Below are 24,597 nucleotides of genomic sequence, written 5' to 3' on the forward strand. Positions count from 1 at the left end.
ATAACTTTTTTTATAATTTGGTGTTTCGAGCGCTGAGTATCGAGTCTGCGCACTTTCGATTGGTAGTCGTAACCATTCGGTTACGGGGACCAACATTACATATAAATAGCAAAATACGTACCAGGGGTCTATCGTCCTTTCTGCATTATATTAGGTCTGTTCTATACTTTTCAGTACTTAAAGTGAAGTTGCCGGCAAAGAAAGCCCGAAAAAAATAAAGGGTGATCAGATTTGACTATTTCATACAGGGTTTTTTTTGACAGATCTCACGTGACTACTGTCAAACTATATATATAATTTGTTTCAGTATTCATTGACATTTCATCATGGAAAGACTTACGCCTCAACGACGTTTAAAGAGTGTACAATTGGAAAAATGTTCAATGCGCCAATAGGCCATCTTATGGTGTATATCGATGAAACCCATATTTCTTTAAAGATGAGCCTGGCGCCAATTTAACAGTGAATGGTGAACTCTATCGCACCATGATAAACGACTATTCGATGGCGGAAATTGACGCCCGGGATCTCCACAAAGAGCCCGTTAGACAAGCGTTTTCTGCGTTGTCGTTTAGGTGAGCAATTTATCTCTCGCCTCGGACCAGTGGATTGGCCACCATGATCCTGTGATATTACATCTTTGCACTTTTATTCGAGGGGGTATGTAAAGTTTAAATGCTTTGTAGATAAACCAGCTTCGAGTGACGCATTGGAAGCCAACTGCATTAAAGTTATCCACGAGATACCGACCGAAGTTCTCCAGTGAGTAAGTGCAATTATTTTATTTTCATCAAAATTAATTCAAAATAATCGTTTTATTTCAGAACCTTCTAACAACAACGAAGAAATTCTGCCTTTTGCGGACCGAAAATTCGAGGTGAAGAAATGTGTGAATACCGAATCAAAAAAATATTTAGTACAAAATATACTTATGTATGTATAACATACATTTTTTTCTACAAAGTGTATTTTCAGAAACATTCTAGGACGGAAATTCTATTTTATTAACAAATCTTTTATCAGCTATAAGAAAATATTTTTTTAAAGTATTTCCATAAAAAAATACTAAATTGTAACGACGAAAAAGATATAAAAAGTAAATTTATATAAAAGAAGCACATTTATTTTGCATTTAGCTGTTTCCGAAGGTAGTGCTGACTTGTAACGCAGAGATGGCGATTGCCCCCCTGCATGTATTTTGCTATCTAGTTGTAATGCTGTGGTGGCGATGACCTACAACTTAGGACATGCAAATGTTAAATACGTGCATCGAAGGCATGATGAGTATATTGAGCCAGAGCCCATTGTGCATATGCTTGATTTTATCTCTCCTTCCATAAGTCAAAGAAGCGGATTGTAATTGTTTCAAAAATTATTAAAAATAGTTATATTGGATATTTTTCTTTAACAATTTATTTTATGTATTTTAAAAATAATATATCAAAGCCTTAAATAAACATACGTATTTATAGAAAGTTACATAAAATATTACATACACATTTTAAATACATTAAATGAGGAAAGAAAATATTAACTATTCTGGGAAAAGATGTAAATAAGAAGAACGGAAAATACTTATGCACTTAAGGTACGAGTATAATTTGAAATCGAATTCGAGTATCGGGACACGACAGTTTATATGAGCACTGAATGACAAATATGATATATGTATGTATAACTTCATTACAGGCGAAGAAATGGCAACGCTGAGTTTTTTGTAGGCACCCATGTAAACTTAAATAAATTTGAAATGTAATTCAAGCTTAGTCGGAGATGGAAAGTACTGCTGGATACACCAAAAAGGCAATAAAAGAAGTTGTGCTATCAGTTTCTGAATTTTCCAGTAACGAAAATAGCAAGAAACCATTTGATTTTCGAACAAATGCCTCTTCTTATGGGGCGCTTGGATGGTCAATAGACTATTTTCGGTACTTGTATCCACCATCGGATGAATAACTCTGAGGAATTGTCTCTGGTACAGATATCGGGGCACTGTAACCATTTGAAGGTGAAGCGGAGTAGCTACCTCCAGAGAGACTCGTTTGAGGAGGAGCGCTGTAGCTGGAAGGTGGTTGTGCTGGAGCTGGTGCATCATATGAAGAGGAGGGTGCAGATGGGGCACTATAAGAAGTCGATGGAACTCCGTACGATGTTGGGGGTGGTGCTGGTTTCGACGGAGCGAAAGGCTTCGAATTAGAGGTGGATGGAGGTAAATATGAGTTGGATGGTGCGGCTGGAACTGATGGTGCACCATAGCTGGAAGCTGGGGGGGATGGAGGAGCTCCGTAGCTGGGTGATGGTGGGGCTGCCGGAGCACCGTAACTAGATGACGGAGGTGAAGGCCGAGATGGAGGGCCATAGCTAGATGCTGGAGGTGAAGGAGGAGCACCATAACTTGGTGATGGTGGTGCTGGTGGAGCACCATACCCAGATGATGGAGGAGACGGCCGAGATGGAGCTCCATAGCTAGATGACGGTGGAGATGGTTTAGATGGAGCTCCGTAGCTAGAAGCTGGAGGTGATGGAGGGGCACCATAACTTGGTGATGGTGGGGCTGGTGGAGCACCATAGCTAGAAGCTGGTGGTGCTGGTGGTGCTGGTGGAGCACCATACCCAGACGATGGAGGAGACGGCCGAGAGGGGGCTCCATAGCTAGAAGATGGTGGAGATGGTTTAGATGGGGCTCCGTAGCTAGAAGCTGGTGGAGACGGGGGAGCACCATAGCTAGAAGCTGGAGGAGATGGTTTAGATGGAGCGCCGTAGCTAGAAGCTGGAGGAGATGGAGGAGCGCCATAGCTAGATGATGGTGGAGATGGGGGAGCACCATAACTAGAGGCTGGTGGTGACGGGGGAGCGCCGTAACTAGATGAAGGTGGAGAAGGTCGAGATGGTGGTCCATAGCTAGAGGCTGGTGGTGATGGAGGTGCGCCATAGCTAGACGATGGTGGAGCAGGCCGAGACGGTGGTCCATAGCTGGATGCTGGTGGGGATGGCGGTGCGCCATAGCTAGCTGATGGTGGAGCAGGCCGAGAAGGTGGTCCATAGCTAGAAGCTGGTGGTGATGGAGGCGCGCCATAGCTGGAAGCTGGTGGAGAAGGAGGAGCACCATAGCTAGATGATGGTGGAGCAGGCCGAGACGGCGGTCCATAGCTGGATGCTGGTGGGGATGGCGGTGCGCCATAGCTAGGTGATGGTGGAGCAGGCCGAGAAGGTGGCCCATAGCTAGAGGCTGGTGGTGATGGAGGTGCGCCATAGCTAGACGATGGTGGAGCAGGCCGAGACGGTGGTCCATAGCTGGATGCTGGTGGTGATGGAGGTGCACCATAGCTAGATGATGGTGGAGAAGGCCGAGATGGTGGGCCATAACTGGAAGCTGGTGGTGAAGGGGGAGCACCATAGCTTGATGATGGTGGAGAAGGCCGGGATGGCGGTCCATAGCTAGAGGCTGGTGGTGATGGAGGTGCGCCGTAGCTAGATGATGGTGGAGCAGGCCGAGATGGTGGTCCATAGCTGGAAGCTGGTGGTGATGGGGGAGCGCCATAGCTTGATGATGGTGGTGATGGAGGTGCACCATAGCTGGATGATGGTGCTGATGGAGGAGCACCATAGCTTGATGATGGTGGCGATGGAGGAGCCCCATAGCTGGATGATGGTGGTGATGGAGGAGCACCATAGCTGGAAGAAGGTGGCGATGGAGGCGCTCCATAGCTGGATGAGGGTGGAGATGGAGGAGCCCCATAGCTGGAAGCAGGTGGTGAAGTCTTTGGTGGCCCATAGAATGCTACAGGTGATTGTGGTGCCGAGTAAGTTGAAGCGGGCACCTTAGCAGGACGGCGTGGTTTCTTGGGAGGCCCATAGCTAGGGCTCGGCCGACTGGGTGGAGCACCATAGCTAGACGATGGAGGTGGTCCATAGCTGGGAGAAGGTTTACTTGGTGGGGGGCGTTGAGGTGGTGGTGGTGCTGGTGCGGGAGGAGCGCCATAACTTGAGCTAGGAGGTCCCTGTGGACTTGAGTATGGGCCACCAGCAGGAGCGCTTGGAGCATAACCATTTTGTGGAGTGGCAGGCCCGGAAGCTGGTGGCAAATAAGAGCTGGCGGGTGGACTGTATTTATTTGACGGAGGCAGGTAGCTGCTGCTTACTGGAGGCTCTGCGCCTACAAAAGAGAGCGCAGCGCATAATAGCTGTAGATGAGAAAGAGCAAAAAAAAAGTTACATCAAATAAAAGAGAAAGAAAGTTAGAGCTGTAATTTCGGTTGATTGTGCCGCTTCTAACTTTACCGTAGCAGCAGTCGCTGTCGTTTGGAAGAGCTTCATATTGGCAACGGTTGATTGGCGGAACAACTGAAGTTGGTGACTTGAATTACCTGCAAAGATGATGAAAATAAATAATTTTAATTTTGTAAGCTAATGACAATTCTATAGGAATAAGTATTACTGTGGGAACTTGTAAGGTAAGTATGCAGATTATATAATACAACAACATTTGTTGTCCAATAGGAGTACACACATGCATTCCATGCTAGACATTTGTATAAACGATAATATAAAAAACATATATCTATGCATGTGTGTAAGCATGCACATTTAGAGCAGGCATGGAATGCATTTTCCATTATGCATTGAAGCTGGCAAATTTTGTACACAGAAGCGAAAACTGTAACGAACTGAAGTTTCGTGCATGGCACGCATGCGCATGTAAACTAAAAATGTTTGGATATCATTACTTGCATATACATATGTGCATGGGTATGTGGCACACTTATCCACACAAAAAAATTAATAAAAAAATAAAAATAAATAAATAAATTTAAATATGTTTAAATTAAAAAATACCTACACTTCACCTCTGCATCCCTTCGTACTAATAGAATATGCATACATAGTTCCATATATAACTTTATATTGTATTATATAATATAAGTAGCATAGCAATGCCAAGTCACGTCGCAGTGCTGTAAGCATTGTTGTTGTGATCGCCAATTTATGAAAACACTACTAAAGGTAAATATGGCAAAATGCTCAGATTCAGCAAAGTGGAAAATTGTAGTTGCATCTTCGAGTTTAGTTACATATGTGGCTGGCAGATCTGTATTTGGTATGTAGATACATATGCTTATATGTATGTATGAACTCTATAAACCCTGCAGGAACATGGAATAGTGAAGTGAATTTCTAGTTCCGAGTTCGCAAGATTTAACATTTTCGCTGTACGCTTCAGAGAGTGACAAAGCTGGAAAGCGAACGTAAACAATCGCCCTATTTACCATAGCGATGACTGATGACTGTTTTTCTGGCCTTTCAATAAATGCAGTTTATTGCGTTACATTTAAATCTCTCATTTAAATTTTAATAAAATTGTAATTATCAAATTTATAAATAGCACTGAAGGCCCTAGTAGCCAGTGTACTAAGTAAGTTAGGGTTGTGTTGTATACATATATCCCCTTTAAATAATAAAAAATAAATTTATAAATTGTGGTAAAATTTTTTTAAGAAAAAAAAAAAACAAAATAATTTATATCTGCCTATCAAAAATCACCCAGCTTACTATGGGCCAGAAGACTCAAGGAAGTGGCTAAAATAAGAAATTTGATAAATAGCTTAAGCACAAAATGTATAACACTATTTTATCTTATATATAAAATAAAGTCAACTTTTTGTGTGTGTTCGCTAACCGGCCGTGTCTTTGCACCGAATTAAACCAAACTTACACACATTCTTAAGAAGGTATTGAAGATGGTTTCCGTATAGTTTGGATACCCATTGGTGGATAGGGTTCGAGATATAGGTCAAAACGTGAACCCGGGTAACCTTCGGATGTGTATCAGAGTACTTTTCATGCCGCTCCGTGACTAGGGTCTCGAGATAAAGGTCAAAACGTGGAACCTAGAATGTGTTTGTACAATATGGATATCAAATTGAAGCTGTTGGTGAATGCCTTACAGAGTATTTTTCATGCCACTCCGTGACTAGAGTCTCGAGATAAAGGTCAAAACGTGGACCCTAGAATGTGTTTGTACAATATGGATATCAAATTGAAGCTGTTGGTGAATGCTTTACAGAGTATTTTTCATGCCGCTCCGTGACTGGGGTCTTGAGATAAAAGTCAAAACGTGGACCCGGGTAACCTTTGGTTGTGTATGTACAATAGGGTATCAAATGAAAGCTGTTGATAAGTGCTTTAATACGGGGTAATTTTCATACCTATTGATGACTAGGGTCTCAAAATATATGCCAAAACGTGGACCCACCGTGTCTTTGCACCGAATTAAACCAAACTTACACACATTGTTAAGTAGGTATTGAAGATGGTTTCCGTATAGTTTGGATACCTATTGGTAGATATAGGTCTGGAGGGATGTAGGTATGGTAGTAAACGCGTAATATCTTTATGTTTTTCTTCCGTTGCTGGTCTAGGGGTGGTGTATAATGGAATTAGTTTAATATTTTCGTACATTTTTGGTCTTCATCTTTTAGGTGAAAGAACCAAAAAGTAGAATTTGAAGTCGTCTAAAGAAGTTTTATAGAAAATTCACGAGGTTAATATTTCAAGAATCTCATCCATTGTATTTGAAGTCAAGAGTCAAATTCGCCCGCGGTATTTTTTGCTCTTCTTGTTATTTCTTTGATTTCTTTGGTTTCATATTTTCGGAAACCGCTCATTAAATTATTGCATCTAATGATATTAACGAACTGCTAGACAAACGTGAATTATCAGTAGAATAATCTTTTGGTTCTGCTACACCCGAAAAGGTTGTAAGTGCCAATTATATAAACATATATATATTTGTGGGTTTATCTGTAAGACTTCAAGCCTTTTATGATACATCTACAGAATGAACGTTACAAATATTTTAAAACCTTAATTGTAGCACAATAGAATGTAAAAATAAAACTAAGACTAACAGTCGGACCTAACAGAAGTGTACGCGCCAATTATTCATTTCATTTTAACAGTCGGACATATAAAGCTAATAAGTTTAAATATAGCTTTTTCTAAACACATTAATACTTGAGGACAAGTGTTGAGAAGAGTAAGGTTCCCAAAGCTAAATACAAAACAGTGAAAAAATAAATAAATAATAAATAAATAAAACGGGAAAAGAAGACAGTTAAAGCTTTTTTATTGAAAAAAAAAATTAAGAAAAAAATGGGGTACTAAATCCTCCTCGCTTTGTATCCTGGTTGTTGAATACAGCTACTTCTAGTCGTATTTATAATTTCATGTATTATTGGTTTGGGGAAAAAGAAATCCATAATTTTAGCGTTACATTTTTGAGCAAATGGTTTAAAATTATTTTATGGTCGATCTTTAGTTCCTGAGCGATGCTACGACTACTAAGATGCCGATCAACTTCGAACATTTTTCTGATTTTATCGACATTTTTAATTTTTTCTATAACATCAAAAACCCTGAACGGAATCGACGAAACCATAGTTGTACGCAATTAGCTGTTCCAGTATCAGCACCATAAACGCCATTCTCAATTTCAGCGGCCTGGCTTGCACTTTCGCCTTTATCAAAGAAAAACTGTAAACCAACACTCTGTAACTCACAACTAAATGGAATAAGCAAACACCAACAAAATATTTTTTATTTTTTTACTTAAAATTATTCCATCGATACTTTACTACAGGCATCTACCGAGAAAATAATGGATTTTTTCCCCAAACTCATTATTATTAAAATCGTTCCATCACGTCGTAACGAATCTCCAGATTCTAAGTGTGGAGACGATTTATTTCCCAACATTCCTGTGGTCTATTTTATGAATATTTGTTATATTCTTATTTTAAGACAGTTTAAACCAAACATATTGTAATAATTTCTTGAAAATTATGTCCGTCATTTCTTTCTTTAATTTGACTTCGGATTCATAATCAGAGACCTAGAAAACTATGAAAAACCCGATTTAAATTGATTTTGTGGCCTGTCTATCGGCTGAAAGAGTTTCGGCTTGAGTTTTCTGGCCCAGTGTGCAGCTAATTATGACAGAGCGAGATAGTTTACAGTTTACTTTTTCATAGATACAATTTCCTTAATTTTAATGCTGGTTCAGAACTAAAGAAAAATATGAAAATATTAGTTTGCGAACAAAATTTGCAACTTTTTCATACCCAAATGCGACTTGCTACCTTTTTGACAGGCTTTTGCGGTTGCCGCATAAGGTCTTCTAATACTTTTAGCAGTTAAAGTACTCTTATGTTTCATGCTTTAAAAAACTTCCACATTTGCCTATTTAAGTAATTAATTTGTGATTACAAGTTTTTAATTTATTTTAATTTTTTATGTTATTTAATAATTTATTTCATTAAAAACATTTTGTTTTCGCAATTTTCAAGGCTTCATCTTCTTCTTTTTTAATTCTCAAATTTTAAAGAATTTTGATCGAAACAAAATTGTCAACTGGTGGTTTTGTTCGATCAATCGAAATGCAGTAAGGACCAATTGTCACTTGTAAAAGAGAAAGAAGCCGAACTAGTATCGGCTTTAGATTCACCAGAAGCACACAAAATTTCTATCAAATTTCCTAGAGGCTACAGTACAGTTTCGTACATGCAGTGCAGATATTCCGATTTATGTACATAGAGATGTTAATGCATCATTGGAGTGCTGTGAACACCATTCGAAAACCTTCGACTCATAATCAACAGTTCAATCGGCATTTTCGATGGAGTTTTTCGCTAATTGACAATTGATTTGTTGTTTCCTGGCTGTGAATCATATATAATGGGTGTTTATTTAAGCGCTTGAGAGCTGAAAATGATAATACAAAACAGAAATATTGTTGGAATGAATTTTTCTTTATTATAATCTGGTTACTTTTGTAGCACTTATTTTTTGATTATGATATCCGGCATATATTCGTCGCGGCTTCGAGTTATATAGCCCATTCGATCAGTCGAGTTTTTGACTACTTTTTACAATAAACTTGGCTGTATGGCGTCAATGGTGGCTTGACGATTGTATGGCGCACTGTATGGCAAACTGCGCCGTCTTGTTGGAACCAAATGTCATCGATGTTTATCTGACTCATTTTTGGCAACAAAAATTCAGTCAGCATGGCTTGACAGCGCTCGCCGTTCACCCTAACGGCAGCTCATTTCCCATTCCGAAACGAAAAAGAACCGATGATTCCGCTGGTGCTCTATGAACTTCGCGAACACATTTATGACTTGCCAAACCTTACTGAACAGAAATGTTAAACACTTCGCAATTCTTAGCTGTCAAACCATAGTTATCGAAAGCGATACATAGTTCTCATGCAGCTAAAAAACACCTGATACATATACATATCTACATATATGTGCTTAGAAGCTACGCACCCACATACATTTTTCGATACGATTCATAGCATATGATTGGGTTTATAGATCGGATTAGAGAAAAAATATATATGTATAAGTATATATACATACTATATATAGTATGCACGTATGTATATTCATACGTACATACGTACAAATATGCGTTGCATTTGAGAAAGTTGATTGTCGGCTCTGGAAGACTTGAAGAGGTCGAACATGATGATGGTATGATAAAAAACATTTGGCTATTATGAAACCAGTTTCAGCTCGTTTAGGTTTTTTTTTTTACTGTAAAAAGCTTTACGTGGTTCACAAGGTGTCGAAAGTGTCATATGGTCCTACATCGTACAATTCTTAACGGTTAAATAAATGTTTGTAGAACTTGAAACGAGGACTAAATATTTTCATACAACATACGACAACGTTATCAATACGCCAATTGTAGCACTGAAATATTCGCCCTTGCTTTGGTTGACCTACCTAAGGCTGCAGATCTTAGTTGTGAACTTTTAAGTATTTTACAATCTCTATGAAATTGTGAACAACGAACAATTCATCATTTCATTTTACTTTTTCTCTACGCTAGTGCAGCAAGATTCATTGCCTTTCATTAAAATCGTATTTAAAGGATACAACGAAAATTGATTCGATTTGCACCTTACAGTGCTCAGTGCATGCTAATAAATCTGGGGTCCCTAACGAATACAAGTACCCTTCAATCTTTGATATTTTGTTTCGATGCTCTTTGTGGTTCTGTTGATTGTCCCGAAGTTCTTGAACAGATTGGCTACAATGTTCCTCATAAAACTTTACCATTTCGCAATATATTTAACGTCAAAACAGTTAAATGAAACTACTAAAACTTTACCCCTATTACGAGGGCTCTTACTTAGTTAAATAGTCTCTACAGACTACACAAACCCGATTTTGCTGTGCCCAGATTTCTTTTTCTTTCTTTCATTCTTTCGAGAAGAGAAGTGAACAGGAACAATTAAAAATGCTGCTAAGGAAACGCTATAGCCGGCTGATACTTATGCCTGAATGATATTCAGAAGAGTGAATAAAGCACATAGGAACCGCAACATTTAAATAGTAATCTTTCATAAAGCCAAGTCAGCTGTAGAATATGTTCTGCTGTTTCAATTTTCTAGCATATACACCTATTTAGGACTCTCAACATTGTCTGGAGTTGTATTCCTTTGTCTAAAGATCTTCTTATCATTCCAGATTTATTTTTGACTAGAAAGAAATGAAATAATGGACTGCACAAGACTGTAGTGCTAATGATGAAGACTATGAGAAGGACAATCTAGAAGGCACTTCTCGGGACTCTGCATTTTTGGGTCAGATGCATGGAAAATGTATTTGCTGCATTCTCTATTACGCGATGAACTTCTGAGGTGCAAATAGTCAGTAATGCTTAAGGATAAGTTAACCAAACTCTCTCAATCATTTCCCTATTTAAAAAAATTGCTTGAGATTTCGTTTGTTTTTTTCATTGCTACGATGTTTTTGTGCCAATATTTTCCAAATTTATACCCAATGTAAAACGTAACTTGAATAGCAATTTTTGTTTTTTATTAATTATATTATATTTTATTAATAAAATGTTCATTAACCTTGTGACTGTTACGTAATTTCATTACTTGCCGTGCTTATCTTTTTTAAGTGATACATTTTATATTGAAAATTGTCTATTCTGACTTAAAGCTGGCGGTCGAAACTGAAGTGTTTCTGAAATATTGTACATGCGCATATGTGTATATGTACGAGTAAGTATGTGTGTATTGTATGTTTTTGTATATTCCCTGCAAGAAAATCTATTGGTGCCGCGTGGTTTTGTGCGAATTCGTTTATAAGTAAGTTTTAGTGCTAAATTGAGATTTCTAACTATCCCTATGGAGCTGATGATGACCCATTCAAAAAATTAGCCTGGGTGACGGAACAGAAAAAAACGAATGTTGGTAGTTAATAATTCCTGGACGGTATCTTTTTTCAAGTAGACAGATATACAATTTTATTCGATATAATAACGCGTTAAAATTATTGAAACTTATTTTAAAAATGGTCGAATCTTTGAGAACAGCATGGCGCAGAATTCGTGATGTTTTTGGTGAAAATAATAGTCCAATGAGTCGACAATTCAAAGAAAATTTATATTGGTGAAGAAAAGTTTCAAGAAACAGGCAGACTGGCAGACTAGACTGGGGTTTTTTGAAATGTAAAGCTTATGGGAATAAGCAAACAACGATTCTATAGTTAAACACAACATTCGGGTCGAGATTGCTGAGTTCAGTGCGTTAATGTGTGAACGAGTGATTGAAAACTTTAATCCCCACATGACAGCCTGTAGACGTGCCCATTGTGGGCTATGGTATCATTATTCATATACAGTTATTAAAAGGAGTATTTTGAATAAAAATAGTGAAAACTGAAAGAATCTAAATTTTCATATATTTTAGTTTAAAACAACATCTAGGAGCGTCTTTTGAATGATCCTTGGAAAAAATGTGTGTTGATTGCGTCATAGCCGAGTGCAATATATAATATATTAAATTTGAGATAATATAGAAAAATTACAAGAGCCCATGCTACCTTTTTGGGTGAAATGACCTAGCCATCTCATTAAGGTATGTGTGGTATTTCATGGAGGTTGTTAGATTTATTGGGAGTTTCATCGACCCCTGGATGTCAGTGAAATTGTAAATATCATCTGCAGGTATCTCGTCACACACTACAAGATAGGTCGGTAGGTGAAATGGTTCAAGTACCACTCTGGCACTCCCCAAGTAGCACTAAAGCGCCATTTTGATACCATTATGAAGCCTCAAACAAACAGATATCTATTGCTTTGTGATCCTAATCTTCCAGCTGCCAAGCACGGACATTTACAGAGAAAGAGCTCAACAGTATCCTTCTCTGAGAAGTCCACACAGCTTCTGCAATGGGTGCCGATCGTCCAATGACCGGTAAACACAGCTATGAGCTGGGAAATTGGATGGTGTGGAGTCCCCAGGACTTTCTGAGTTTTCCGTCTACTGTACTGCCACAGGTTTTTTCGAAATTTCACGTGAAGAAATGGATTTTCCTTTCTGGACTTTCCTGAGAAATAAGTTGTGTAATTGCTCTTTAACTACAGCCAGGGGGATGCTGATGATTGGTTAGCAGGTCTCTGAGACCAATTCAGTCGTCGTCCCTTCCTGGCAAGCTCTTCAATAATTTAATTTTCCTCTATGTTCATTTGCCTTCAGATCAGAGAAATGTTACCTGCGCACCCAAAAGATTTGACCTCCTCCTTAAAGGAGTTGACTAGTTTGGATCTGTACCAGTATCACGGCCTTAATCATTGTAGTTAGATCAACCTGAAACACATTGCAATAGACGCGAAGCCGAAAATTAAAGGATATCTCCAGATGTTTGGAATATATGCCTTCGCTCACTCTGCCCTCGAACTTTGAGCCATCTTTGTATACATGCATGGACTCGCCCTATTTTACAACGTTGAGTTTCCACTCTTGCCTTGAAGGTGGGAGGCTCTAGAATGTTGTGGGGGCAAAAGTAAGTGGTTGTGCTTAAGGGGGTAGTATGGTATTTTTTTTTTCATTTTTTTTTTTTTTAATTATTCTATAACATCTTAAGATTATTGTGTGAAAGTTTGAAGTGCATTAGAGTAAAATTGACAAAGACACAAAGGATTAAGTATCTACCTCTCCAACCGGATTTCACGCTGTAAAAATCTTCACAAATCTTTAAACGCGTTTTTCTCACACTTGCCTTTTTTACGGTCGGTGTCCACTGTAGATTCATATCTACTGCACCGATTCTTTTGAAATTTGGTTTTTTTGTTTCTTTACTTTATTCACGAGGTAATGACGTCGAGTTTTTTTTTTTTAAATTTTGTCATATTTTAAAACAACAAAGTTTTCAAGTATTTTTTATGAAAAATCGGTGTTTTGACTTCAAAGCGCTTTAAAAAATTTAAAAAAAAAAAAAAAAAAAAAAAAATTCGACGTTGTTACCTGCGAAACTTTATTAGCTGATGAAATCAATTTGGTTTTTTGATTTTAGTTGATCCAGTAATGAGTTCTGAGGGACACCGCAATAAAACTTTTTTATGAGACGTCCGCGAAGATTCGCTGCCACCAACTCATTTCTTCATAAAAATCAATGAAAATTTCACACAATATTCTTTAAATATGACTTTATAACGAAGTAATTTTAAAATTTTGAATAAATCAACTGTGTCGACAAAAAAATTTCGAAAAATATGCTTGTTTTACACCGAATTAACCATACTACCTCCTTAAGTTGCGCAAAGTCCACCATTCCGGTGAGCTCCGAATGTCGGTTAAGATTTTCATCGTGATCATAACTATTGTTTGATAATTTCTTTGAAGTGTTCGGTCTTATTGCCTCGCTGCTACGGATTTGTTACTCCCCTGTTCTATTGAAAGAAAGTTCAGTGTCCCATATAACGCTTCGATGGCGTGGCTGAAATTGCACCGGTCATATGCGAGTCTTTCTACTTTGTACACCCACTTTTTGCTCATACCCTTCTCAAATGCGTTTCACCACATTGCAAAGCGATAGAAGGGGAATGACATGATTTAATGACAATTTTGTATCTGCAGTGTACCCAAAGGCCGACACTTCGACCTTACAGATCTTTCGTGTACAGAGGATTTGTGTAGCTATCGCGCTACTCTCTGAAGACAGTTGCCAATATGTCAGACTTGGCGTATGAGAGCCGAAGATGATTGCAATTTATGTAATCGTATTAGTTCTGAACCAAAAAGTTGTTCTTGTAGCTCAGATTTTCTCTGCAGGGCTTTTATCTTACGCAGATTTCCATTTGCATTTTCACACAATTACATGTACATACAAATAAGCCATCGCATCTACACACATGCAAATATGTATGTATGTATATATGCTCATATGTAACAACCAAGTTTTGCACTACTTCTTCTGCACGAAGTTCAAAGAAAAAACTTTGCAATTATATACGAAGGAGGAAAACACCGAAACAAAGAAACTTCAGATTTACATCATTACGCAAATAGACGAGTGCGAGTCCGCTACAAATGCTGCGACGGCCATCATCATACGCACGGCCCCAAATGCGAACGCGATTTCGCAAACTACGAGCGCGTGCCCAGTCGCAGACTCATGCGCAATGCATCAAATTAGAAACTCCAAACGCAAATTAGCCTGTGTGCGTGAATGCATGCATGCAAATGCACAAACGAACGTACATACATGCACACATATCCATGCATGCTTTTCTACTTGGCTGCTAACTAGCGTAATGCAAGAGATGTTGAGACTGCAAAATTCAATTTAAAATCAATATGGAATTAATTCTATGGATTACCGAAACAAAAAACAAAAATTAAATTAAGCCCTCAAAAGTAATTGAAAGCAAATGCTAGTATGTGAAAACTTTTTCAAAGTTATATTTTTTGCTTTTTTCCGCAGCATTTGCCGAAAATTGTGCGCTTATGCTGCGCATTAACTTCGATGTGCCAAACGAATTTAGCTTTAAGGGCATTTACATGCATAATGCAATCTTAACCGCCTACGCTACCGCCACACTGCTGCTGAACCGCTGAATTTCGTACGCAAAATGCTAGTAAATGTTGAATTGAAAAATGAACACCGCCTACACCACCACTGCCTGCAGCACAGCGATTTTATTGGGATTCCATGCAACTTGTCGCATCTGCGGTGGTATTACAACGGATGTAGCGGTCGCTGCAACCCATCACGGTGCACCTTGCACCGCGCGACGCTGGCGGGGCAGCAGCATCAAATGCGGGTCGTTAATGTGGGCAAATACATCAGCTGAAAAATTCTGTCAGCGCTAGATGCCCTACTATCTGCCTACCCGCCAACGCTTGCAGGGAGTGCATGTGCGTTGTGGCGCCGCAAACTTTGACTATCAAACAAAAATTTATGCAAAACAGCGTTTCACGTGGCACAGATACCCATATCGCGCAGCGCATAGCTGCAGAATGCATTAGCGGCGGGGTTGTAGCGCTGAACGGCAAGTGTTGTCGTCCCCTGCTGGTTGGCAAAGTTCGTTGAATGCAATTTTGCGGCGTTCGACAACTTTATTGTGTTGTGCGCTTTTGTATTTGTTTTTTATTTGTTTTTTATTTTTTTCAATGCGCTGTTGATGTTGCTTTTGCCGCTTTTACTCGTACATATGTATGTATAATATTTTCTTTTCGCGCACATTTCATGCTTTGAAAATGCCAAAAACAACAATGCAGCACAAAATGAGTTATGAAAAAAGGCACTACAATAGCGAAAATTAAGTGCTTCTTCCTTATGCTCAGCATTAGCTGCTGGTGTTGTTATTGTTGTTGTTACTTTTGTTTTAATTTTTGTTGTTGCAACAACTGCAGCTGTAAGCGGATTTGTTTTACGTTTTACTCCGTTATTTTCGATTTTCAATGTTATTCGTTAAGCTCATTTGCCGCTGTCATCGCTGCCACCGCCGTTGCAAGACACATTAAAGCCTGCCGTCAGCCATCCATAGTTGCATAATTTGGCGTTAATTTATGTTGTCATTGCATTATATTCCCTTTAGAAAAGTAATTTTAACTTTCCAAAACAAGGCAACATACAAGCATACATACATAAATGTATGTATAAGTGCATGCTTGTGAGTGTGTATATAATTGCATGAACAGGCCAGTGTAGCTAAGTACTCGTACAAAAATGTAATTATTGTAATTCTCTATAAATTAGCCGCTGGTCAACTGCTGCAACTGCAGTTCAATAAGAGGAGTTGTGTTTGGAGAGTTTTGAGATTTTAAGCGTCAATGAGGAAAGTCGCTTACATAATGAATGCTTATATTGTCTTTTTCAATTCGATTTTGCATAAAGAGGTATTTCAAAAGATGCGCCCAGATGTTGTTTTAAAATGAAACATGTAAAAATTTAAATTCTACCTATTCCTCCTGACCCCATCAGCCGGCAAGCTACTGGGATTACAGTAACCAGTCGAGTCATTAGCTGGCACAATGAGGTAAGTTACTGGGACGGTCTACGTCCCTAATACGCAATAACTATTGGAGGGACTGGATCTCATGAAAGGAATTAAATGGAACTGGTTTCAATAAGATTTTATTCCACTTTAATTTGAAGGCGCAATTAATAAATAATCATGACATTTATATCAACCAATCTCGGAGTTTCTGGGATCTCTGGGTTAACATCCCTATTTGATATACCCTATGATCAAAAAGTACCGATAAGGTAATGTTGACTGTTTTCTTCGATTGCCAAGGCGTAGTGCACCATGAGTACCTTCCATCGAGCCAGACAGTCAATAAAGAGTAAACACCCTACGGATAAATATCCGTTTTGAAGCGTTTGAGAAATGCTCTACATGGCAAACGGCCGGAAATGTGGGCAAACAATTCTTGGATTTTGCATGATGATAATGCGCCATCGCACCGAACCCAAATTGTGCCGGATTATTTCACCAAACTCCAAGTAAATACCATCTTGCCAGCACCGTATTCACCTGATATGGCCCCGTGCAACTTCTTTTTATTTCCCAAGTTGAAGTTACTACGACTTCTTGGACGGAGACTTCAGTCGATAGAGGAGATCAAAGAAAATTCGACGAAGGAGCTGAAGGCCATCTCTTCGTCGGTCTACCAGGGGTGCATGGAGGACTGGGTTAAACGTTGGCACATGTGTGTTGCGTCAGACGGGTCATATTTTGAAGGAGATTAAATAAATTTGCCTAAAATTTACCTCTGTTTTTTTTTTTAAACATTCTCGGTACTTTCAGATCATAAGGTATACATCACTCATCTACTGCAATTGTGTCATAGCTCAATAAACCAAAGTGTCGAGAAAAACGGCTTCAAAGTTTCCAATTTACTATGCTTCCCTAAGTAAGGAGTTTCAAAAGACGCGCCTTTTCTTGTTTGAAAATAAAACACGTAAATGGTTAAATGTCCACCATGAGCACGTCCACAGGTAAAATCCGCCAAGCAGGCGGTTCTTGAATGCCTAATGGTTGAGAACGTCGAGGACTTGATGTTGGTTGTTCAGCAACACTTTGCTAAACAGAACATCGTGAGTAAAAATTTGAAGACCCTTTACTTATATATCATACAAGCAGTGTTTGAAGTTTGGTAATCTATTTTCGAATTTAATATTATATTCAATAATAAATCTTCACAGAACATTTCGCCATTTCTAGCTCAGTGGCTTTGTGAATAAATGATATTTTCCCATTTAGAGTAGTACCAATCCACGGATGACTCATCGACTATTAATACACGCTGAAAAATGTACTACTATAATTAATAAAAGTTACACCGCCGCCCCATAAACTTATAAGAGCTTCTTCTATAATCTACAACTTCAATTTGTTACTTCCAACATTTTTTCTTTTGTCTATCTCTTTAGCTCTTTTTACGTTGTATTTTTGAGAATAAAGTTTGAGGAAGTACCGTCGATGTCATTCTGGTAACACCATTTTTTGGATTGAATCAACTGAATGAATTTAGCTGAAGTCCGGCTAATTTATTTGCTGACGAAATGACATTTTTGCGTTAACTTTTGCATGGCGTCGACTCATAATGGCAAAGAGAAAATTTAAAAAGAAAAAGTTGATATTCTGAACAAATTAAATTCGGGAATTACATTAATGCATTAATTAAAAACTTTCACCAACAATAACTCGTATTAAAATAATTAATAGTCCATATAGAAGTTTTTTACGCGTTCTGAATCCGGTCCAGGTAAAAATCTCTTAAGATTTCTGAGTTTTCAAAAATCAAAAAGGCATTGTTCAATTGGTTTGCGGGCGAAAAACTAACCAATTAAAAGGGTTATTCTAAAAGAGAAATCCAAGTTGTTACATGCTAAAATTTCGGGAATCCTGGAGGCTTCCACGCTAGCAGTGGCTGGGTTGCAATCATTAAAAAGAGGCCTGGAATACAATGGCTAAAGATTTGCGGGAAACATTTTCAAATAAGAGTGACTCTATTAACCCATTTTTGGAAAAATTTAACAAAACAATTATGGATTTAAGTTTGACAATAGAGGAGATATACAATATGCCGATGAGTCTGGCTTATCTTGGAAGCTCTTACACGATAAAACTCTTGTGCGCTCAAAACAAATCTCGGCTCCGGGGCATAAGATCAGCAAGGAGAGAATAACGTTCCTTGCAAGCGCAAATGCTGCTGCAAATCATAAAGTAAAAATATGGAATGATTATTGGGAAGTCAGCGAATCCGCGTTTATTTAAAATTTTACTGATAAGACTGTTGTCTTTATTTTAAAATTGGTTTCACAGAACATTTGTTCCAGAAGTATGTTCATTTTTTGCCAAAACAATGAATCCTATTTGAATAAAAAAATGTTTAAATAAACAGGTAAAAATTTCCTTCGGAAAAAGCACTTCTTATTGGTAATGCTCCATGCCATCGCAAAGAAGGCAAGTTAGAGAGGTACTACTGCCAAATATTGGTAAAGCGCTTTCCTCCAAACTGTACGGCTCTAATATAGGCTATGAAGCAAAACGTTATAAAGCGAAATTATGGATGATCCACTGCGAAATATCGATGTTAAAAGCGCAATGTTTTTATGTTGTGCATGCATGAATGGGATGCTCTTACTGCAATTTCAATTCAGAAAACTCAAAAACTCTTTGAAAAAACGTCTGACTGGGATTGTGACGATATCTTTCCTCTTTTGGTCTAACGGTCACAGATAGCTGTTGATACATCCAATACTCAACCAAAAATTTCTTTAATTTCAAATGAAACTAATCGATATAAATTGTATTTCATTAATGTAATAAAAACAAATAAACTTGGATTGCTATCAGTAAAAAAAAACAACTATTTTAATTTGCATGGAAATTTCAGTATTTGCGAAAACTTCAAAACTTGCACCGAGTCCGGTTTTTATTACGTGCAAGAATCGAGTTTCTACTGTATATAATAAACGATTATTATTTGCCAATTTATTCGCATCAGATTGTTATTTTGCTCTTTCAATTGATGGCAACTTAAAAATAATTGTTTAAGTAATCGAAATTTACGAACTGATGAATTTAACCCAAATACATCCCTATTACAATAAGAGCTATAAAAGCTAATATACAAGTACAAGTAAGTAATATTGCTGTCATAATTTTTTCGAAGAAGGCAGCGACATCATCCATTTGCATTGCGTATGCCAATAGTTTGAATGAAAAAAGGTAGACCTGTAACCTATCAAAATGCAATATGTACATAATTTATAAGTACATATGTAACCTAGCAACAACAACATTTTTGGCCAATCATGTTATTGCCAAAACTATTATCAGCAAATGTGCATAAATAATAGTGACAACTGCGACTATAAAATATTTCCTCTTTATGAGGTGTGGCTATTAAATAACAAAATGTGGCGAGTGAGACTGATGGCCACACATTGTGATGCTGTACTTATCCCTAAGCGGGCTATGCGGTATGGAAAAACACATAGTCGTGGCAGAAAACCTCTTAGAAAAGGAATTGGAATAATGGGAAGTTTGCACTTTGCGGGCGGGGAAAAAACTAAAGAAGGTGGCGGGGGTTTCAAATGAATGGTGTCATAGTCGTATACAAAATGTTACGCCTTTTTCTACATACATTTTTAAAAGTTATATACAAATTAAAACATTAACCAATACAGTAGCAATTTGTAACTAGTGCCATTTAAGGAATACCAAAAATTTGTAATCAACTTTCTTTTGTAAAATTGGCGTGACATGTGAACTATTGAGCAAAAGTTTACAGTCTTGATCGTCTTTTCGGGCATGATAAAAACAAATTATGGAAAAGGAGTTTCTAATAACAAGCGTTGTGAGTGCATTTAAGCCATGAGAAATCTTCTTATGAAAACGATTACCAATTACCTTTCAAAGGCAATATAAAATTATATGGAGAATTTGCACATAAAAGATGGCGTAAAAGTAATCGCCTTATCGGAAGATTTAAAAAATTTTGTAAATGACATCGTACGTTAATCATATTTGACACTACTTCATAATATTGCGAATGTTATATATATATAATTGGCGCGTACATTCTTTTTGGGTGTTTGGCCGAGCTCCTCCTCCTATTTGTGGTGTGCGTCTTGATGTTGTTCCACAAATGGAGGGACCTACAGTTTCAAGCCGACTTCGAACGGCAGATATTTTTATGAGGAGCTTTTTCATGGCAGAAATACACTCGGAGGTTTGCCATTGCCTGTCGAGGGGCGACCGTTATTAGAAAAATGGGTTTCTTAATTTGTTGGAGTTTCACCGAGATTGGAACCGACGTGCTCTCTGTGAATTGCGAATGGTAGTCACGCACCAACCCATTTGGCTACGGCGGCCGCCTTTGATAACGAATGTTAGCTCAGCATAAAGGAGCCTATACAAGATTTTGCTTTTCGTAGCGAAGTCGCAGACCACTGCAACCAGCTGGTGACGGAACGTCTACCAAAGTTTGTGGAGAAAATTCAGGTGGTAGTCTTATAACAGTACGATTATTATCACGACTTGGTATTATGCATTCCTTCCGTATAAGGATATTTTTTTATGTGGATGAGAACACCCAACACCGTCAGCGAAAAAATTGTCAAAAATCAACCGCGATTTTCGAGCCACTAGAAGAGCCACTAATGTGTGAATAATAAAGTGAGAAATTTTTATGAAAATTTGGGGATCTTTTTTGTTTAATTTGCTTAAAATTTTATGCGAGATTTTATAAATGGTTTTTATAGGAGAATTAACTATGTTTACATAATAAAATTATTAAAATTAAAAAAAGAAACGAATAAATTGCCAAAGGGGTTTAAAGGTTCAAATACAGATTTTGTGCCAAAATGTGGATGGAGTCAATATATAATATTTTACAAATTTTTAGAACAAGTATGACATTTGAACAAATATTAGTTTGGGGAAAAAGAAATCCATTATTTTTGCGTAAGATTTTTATGCAAATGCCTTAGAACTGTTTTATGAAATATTTTTATCTCCTGGGCAATGCCACGACTACTAATATATCGGCCAACTTCGGTTATTTCTGTGATTGTATCGACATTTTCTTCAACATCAAAAATGCCTGAACGGAATCGACGAAACCAAAATTGCACGTAATTAGCTCTAGATGGCTGAGTGATCTATATCTCGCAAAGTTTCGTTGAACAAATTTAATTTGTTTGCTGTTTTGCATTTTTGCTTTTAATTTGTACTTGATTTATTTTAAAACATCATCTTGGTGCGTCTTTTGAAAGACCCTTTAGTTTTGACTTATGAACCACCTTACCGCACATGTCAATAAGTAAGAAATTATATACCTATCAAATTAATTAAACACTTAATTAAATGAAATTATTTGCGTCTTATTTTAAACCTAGCGCATATTTTTCTTTCTAGACTTAAATAAAATGTACAACAAAACGTAATGGCGATCGCGTTTCGACCACTGTGCGAGGCTTGTATGTAAAAACTATGAAATATTATAATTATAAAAATATTAATATCAACTTATTTCCAAATTTATGTATGTGTGCATATTGTTAAAAGCAAGAACACACGTACTGTTCACTGAATGGACATTAAAGCCTATTTTTTCATTTTTTTGCCAATTAGTTTTTAATTTATTTCACTTTCTTGAAATTTTTTCCTCAAGGTTTATATTATTTCTTAATTTTGCAATTTCTTTCAAATATGAAACTGTCAATTTTTTATATTTTTAACCGTCAATTTTTTTAAATTTGTAACTGAAATTTTTTTCAAGTTTTCATCAAAATTGTTAACTGTAAAATGTTCCTAAACTTTTCATTAAGATTTTTATTATTTTTAATATAAAATTTTGTACTACAATAATTTTATTTTAACAATAAATTTTTTTAACTTGTAACTCAAATTTTTGTTTTTTAAATATCCATCAAAATTCTTAACTGTAAAATTTTCGTAAATTTTTCATCGAGATTTTTATTATTGTTAATTTAAAATTTTTATTAACTTTTTTTCAGCTATACATTTTTTTAAATATAAAACTTGAATTTTTTTTTTTAATTTACATCAAAATTGTAGCTGCAACATTTTTTTAAACTTTTCATTGAGATTTTTTATTTTTTTTTTATTTAAAAATTGTTTGGAGTTTCTATCAAGCTTTTTATTACATATTTTTAATCGCAGAATCTTTAAAAGTTTTTCATCAAGTTTTTTATTATTTCTAATTTGAAAATTTGTTGGAGTTTTTCTTGAAGATTTTTTTACAGCCATATTTTAATTGTAATTTTTTTTTTAATTTTTACTCAATACTCTTTTCGTATATCTGCATATGTTAAAAATATAACATTTTTTGAAAAGTGTGGAACATTAATAATTTCCAAAAAATTTGTTTTTGCAAAACTTGTGATTTGAACTGCATTTATAAAGCAATAAATAACGTTTTTGACAAAAAAAAAATAATACTTAGAAAATTATTAGAGCCTACCTTTATAAAGTCCCTTATTCCATCACACTCTTATCAACAAAAACAAAAAACAAAAAATATTTTTATAGGTACAGTTAATAAATTTTTATGTATGGTAAATAATTTTAATTTTTATATAAATAAATTTAAGTTTTTGCAACATTTTTGTTTTCATTTTAACAGAAACACTAAATATTGTCTGAGTTTTTTTCACTTTTTCTAAAATTATCATAAATGATCTCATTCATAAATTGTACTTTCCAATGTTGCTTGGCACATTTCTTACTAATTTCGTTATTCATTTCACTTATTTCACTTTTCAACCTGGTTTCATACCCTTTCGTTCGTTTGCCCTTTTAGTCTACAAAATTCATACAAAACTTTTCATATACTTTTGCCTTGAATATTTTGATTTTTTACACTGACCAGCAATTCCGTTTCCGTTTCAATGCATACAACTTGGAGTTATGTACGCTTATATATTTATTTTGCCCAAATATGAAGAACTTTCCGTCTCGTTTTGTTTATCACCACAAGTTGAAGCCGATTCCGATAGTTGAATGTAAACTGCGACTTTCGACGAGCGCATCTTGCATTTTTATACCAAAAAATAGTGTTTGCATTTTCTCAAATTACGCTTTGCTACACTTCTCAGTGCTACTTTTGAGCTGTTTGTATTATATGTGCATATGTGTGGGTATAATATGCACGAATATACATAAATATGTGCGTAATGCGCAGTGGAGTAGCGATAGAGCGGTAGAGTCATATGGAACATCGTACCCAATATTCAATAGTTTTGTGTGTATGTCTATATGTGTGTGTATGTATGTCTAACATAAGTATGTATGTTTGTATTCCAACTTCACTTCACGTGCATCTTCAACTCATTCGCCTCCTTAAATCTCAATTGAAGAAAATCTATTACATTTTTTGTTATATAATCCATGTTATTGGTGTTGTTTTGTTATTGCTTTGGTGCTTGCACTTCGTTGCCAATGAAGATGGCAAGCAAAAGTACCATTGGCTGAAATTCAGTATAAACATGACTCCCAAGTGTTTGGCGCGCACGCGCAACACACTCAATAGCGCTGAGCGCCCATCGCCCATCGCTCACTCTCAATTTCATTCATTTCATACGTAAGACCCCAAATTGTGTTTTTTCTTACTGTTATTTGTGCTCTTTTCTATGCGCGCTGTCTGCTGAACACTTACAGCCCAACACAACGCGCAAGCGCCAAACGTTTAGAGAAGCGTTGCTTTGCCACTGCGCTCAGGTGTTTGTTTTCTAAGTCTAATTGTTGGTTGTCGTTTTTTTTCGCTGAAGTGGCGCTTAGTAAGATGCGAAAACTCATTTTTTTGTGAATTTTTTCTCACAGCTTTTATGGAATTATAGCAACGGATGCGGATATTCACCGTTAGGTTTTTATACAACATTTGTCTTAAATTAAGGTGAATACCTTTGGCGCTACTGCATCGCCTATAATGACTGCAACTTGATTAACACAAGCACTTAGAGACACGCACTCACATACACAAATTAATTGGGTGTATTTTTTAATAATTAGGTGTGTAACGAAATTTGGAGTTTTTAGAAGTTTTGTAATAATTAATAAATTACTTTTTACAAAACTGTGCTGTGCTGTGAGCTGTTAACTAACACTTTGGACGCTAAGTAAAATAAACTATGGAAAATGCCAAGTTGGTCAATTGTGCTGTGGCCGGTATTGTGAGTAAATGAAGCATTGTAGGTAACGGTGTGGGTAGCGGTTGGAAAATGCTATAAAAATATTTTAACATTACAA

The 24,597-nt window shown here is 36.8% G+C and overlaps 1 protein-coding gene across 1 annotated transcript; it reads right to left on the reverse strand.

The window, feature by feature from the left end:
* Positions 1-1,453: 1,453 nt before the first annotated feature.
* On the reverse strand, positions 1,454-23,348 carry LOC128855212 (uncharacterized). The gene is made up of 3 exons (XM_054089930.1): positions 23,219-23,348; positions 4,282-4,367; positions 1,454-4,184 (listed from the first exon to the last, which is right to left on the reverse strand). The coding sequence occupies exons 2-3, from the start codon at positions 4,315-4,317 to the stop codon at positions 1,920-1,922; spliced, it is 2,301 nt and encodes a 766-aa protein (XP_053945905.1). The 5' UTR covers positions 4,318-4,367; positions 23,219-23,348; the 3' UTR covers positions 1,454-1,919.
* Positions 23,349-24,597: the final 1,249 nt, after the last annotated feature.

This window comes from Anastrepha ludens, chromosome 2 (genome assembly GCF_028408465.1).
Source record: "Anastrepha ludens isolate Willacy chromosome 2, idAnaLude1.1, whole genome shotgun sequence".
NCBI lineage: Eukaryota > Metazoa > Arthropoda > Insecta > Diptera > Tephritidae > Anastrepha > Anastrepha ludens.

What these genes read in the sequence shown, in the direction of transcription:
- LOC128855212 (XM_054089930.1), bottom strand. Translation starts at nt 4,317, where the DNA reads ATGAAGCTCTTCCAAACGACAGCGACTGCTGCTACG. An exon ending in CGACAGCGACTGCTGCTACG is followed by an intron (nt 4,185 to 4,281) that starts GTAAAGTTAGAA and finishes TCTCATCTACAG; the next exon opens with CTATTATGCGCTGCGCTCTC.